The following is a 2,285-nucleotide window of genomic DNA, read 5'->3' on the forward strand; positions in this document are numbered from 1 at the left end:
TTAATAGTTTTTACTTTGATTCTTTTGTTCATTTTAGTGTTTTATATGTAGTTACTGTACCTTTGATGGATGAGTTTCTGCTTTCTTTTTTTATGGTCTTGTTTGGACGTCGAGTCCATAATTAGTTATTCTGTTCTATTCTTGTTTTCAGCTGTGAGATGGCAAAAGGCAAAGACCATTTGAGAAAGAAAAAATAAAAGGAGTTAGAGGAGACACACAGTCAGGATAAAATGTCAATAACATAAGATAATCAGTATAATCATTAAATTATTAAAATGATTAGAATCGTAAAATGGTTACAGCAATATTTTTATTTAAAATTTTCATTAAGATTCTCTTTTTCAAAACTGTCATTGAGATACAATTGTCTATTCTAGTGTTATTTTTAAAAACAATTTTTTTATATTAACAATTGATTGAACTACAGTTTTAAATCTGCTTCATGAAAAAGTACACATTTTAGTTAATTCTATTACTTAAAAAATGTCTAGTGTTTTATTTACCCTATAATGACTTTGCTTTATTTCCAGGTTGTTATCCAAATACTTCTGCATCATATTCAGTAAAATATGGTAAAATTTGAGGTTATTTAAAAATGTGGTCACTTTTAAAACTATAATAAGTAAATAAATAACATGACTTTGCTTCATTGGTCCAGGCTGTTGTTAGCTTTCACAATCTGTGTTAAATTTATTTTAAAAAGTACACATTTTAGTTTTATTTTAAGACCTTAAAAACGTTTTTTATATATATCCATCTGTCGCTTAAATAGGTTTAAACATGGTTTCAAACCTCTAAACTAGCCGCTCTTGTCTCTTTGTGCTTGGGAAGCAGAACCTTCAGACCACGTGACCCGCTCTTCATAAGACGCAGGTCCACAGAGGAAGTTCAGCTGAGAGGAAGAACCAGACGCGATGAGTCCGACGATCAATCGAGGCAAGTTTACACTTTTATTCTCTTTAACAACAGTTTATAATTTCAATTGTTGCTTTTTAAAGAAACAAAAGAGTCATTTTACTAAATAAAACCCGCAACAAAAGCAATAACAACGCGCAGAAAGTGAATTTACTTTTACTTTCGTTCCTGTTTCTGAGGAAATCGGCGTTCAGCCTGCAGTTCGTTTGTTTGTTTGTTTGTTTTTTAACTATTTTTTCATTTTTTTTGTAAAACTACTTTATTTGCTTGAAATATTGTCACAATCAGTTTGCTAAAATAATCTCATATCTTAAAAAGTTTTTTTTTTTTTATCAACTATTGTGAATTGATTTAACTTTGTTCTCGTTTCATGTTGTTGCTTCCGTTTTAACAACATTCATGAACTTTTATGACTTTCAAATTATGTTAATGAAGTATTCAGGTAAATAATAGTCCATAATTATGTTAAAAAAAAGAAAAATAAAGAACATTTGTGGCATTCTGATCTTGGCACCACAAACAAACATTTGTTCACTCCTCATTTAACTAAAAATGAACTTTTCAGAAGTTTTATTGACTCCTCTGACTTCTTTTCGATTGAAGAAACCCCCAAACGGAGCCCCTCTTGATGGTGGCGTGTGGTGACACCTGTACTTCCTGCATGATCAGTATTCATGTATTGGTTCATGTACACATGAACCAACAGGAACTTTTTTTTTTCTTCTGACATTTAAACCTCTCTATTGTTAAGGATGTAAAGATTAAAGTAGAATTTCCTCCTGTTTTGCTGTTTGGGCTTTAAGTCTTTTATTTTGAAGTTTTTTGTCACAAAGTATCTTCAATTTTTGTCCTCTTGGTTGGATAAACATCAGTTAGGCATCATAAAAAGTCCATCCATTTCAGTGTATGCATATTTTTTCTAAATATTCTAATCTATGTTTAGCTGCTGTCCTGGACTGTAAGAAATAGATGTTTTCACAATTCTTCTTTTATACTTCACATTTCACCAAAAGAATTCCCCTCCACCACATACTCAAAAACACCCAAATTTGCATGAACCCATCTGGTGAAAATCAACTTGGGCATCATGAACGACTAAAATTTAAAAAATGACATCATAGTGATAAAAAACTATGGGCCCCAAAAATATATATATTTCTAAATCGACTAACAAAACAACATATATTGGGAGTTGGAAGTTTTAAAATTATTTATTATGGGATGGCCACAGCAGGGTTTCCAAAACCAGGCTTGTGTCCTAGATGTTTTCATACCAACCTTCCATTGAAGCACTTTATTGACAAAACATACCTGATCCAGGTAAATCAGCAGAAGATAAGGCAGGATTTCTGGAAAACCAACAGGAGGGC

General features: G+C 31.5%; 1 protein-coding gene across 1 annotated transcript in view; it reads left to right on the plus strand.

Moving 5' to 3' along the window:
- Positions 1-793: 793 nt before the first annotated feature.
- Positions 794-2,285, plus strand: part of ctss2.1 (cathepsin S, ortholog2, tandem duplicate 1) — a 10,959-nt gene continuing 9,467 nt past the window's right edge. Inside the window, exon 1 of the mRNA XM_024258561.2 lies at positions 794-936. Within this exon, the coding sequence (XP_024114329.1) occupies positions 915-936 (22 nt within the window). The 5' untranslated portion in view covers positions 794-914. The remainder of the gene's footprint in view (positions 937-2,285) is intronic.

The sequence above is a fragment of the Oryzias melastigma genome, linkage group LG16 (genome assembly GCF_002922805.2).
Source record: "Oryzias melastigma strain HK-1 linkage group LG16, ASM292280v2, whole genome shotgun sequence".
NCBI lineage: Eukaryota > Metazoa > Chordata > Actinopteri > Beloniformes > Adrianichthyidae > Oryzias > Oryzias melastigma.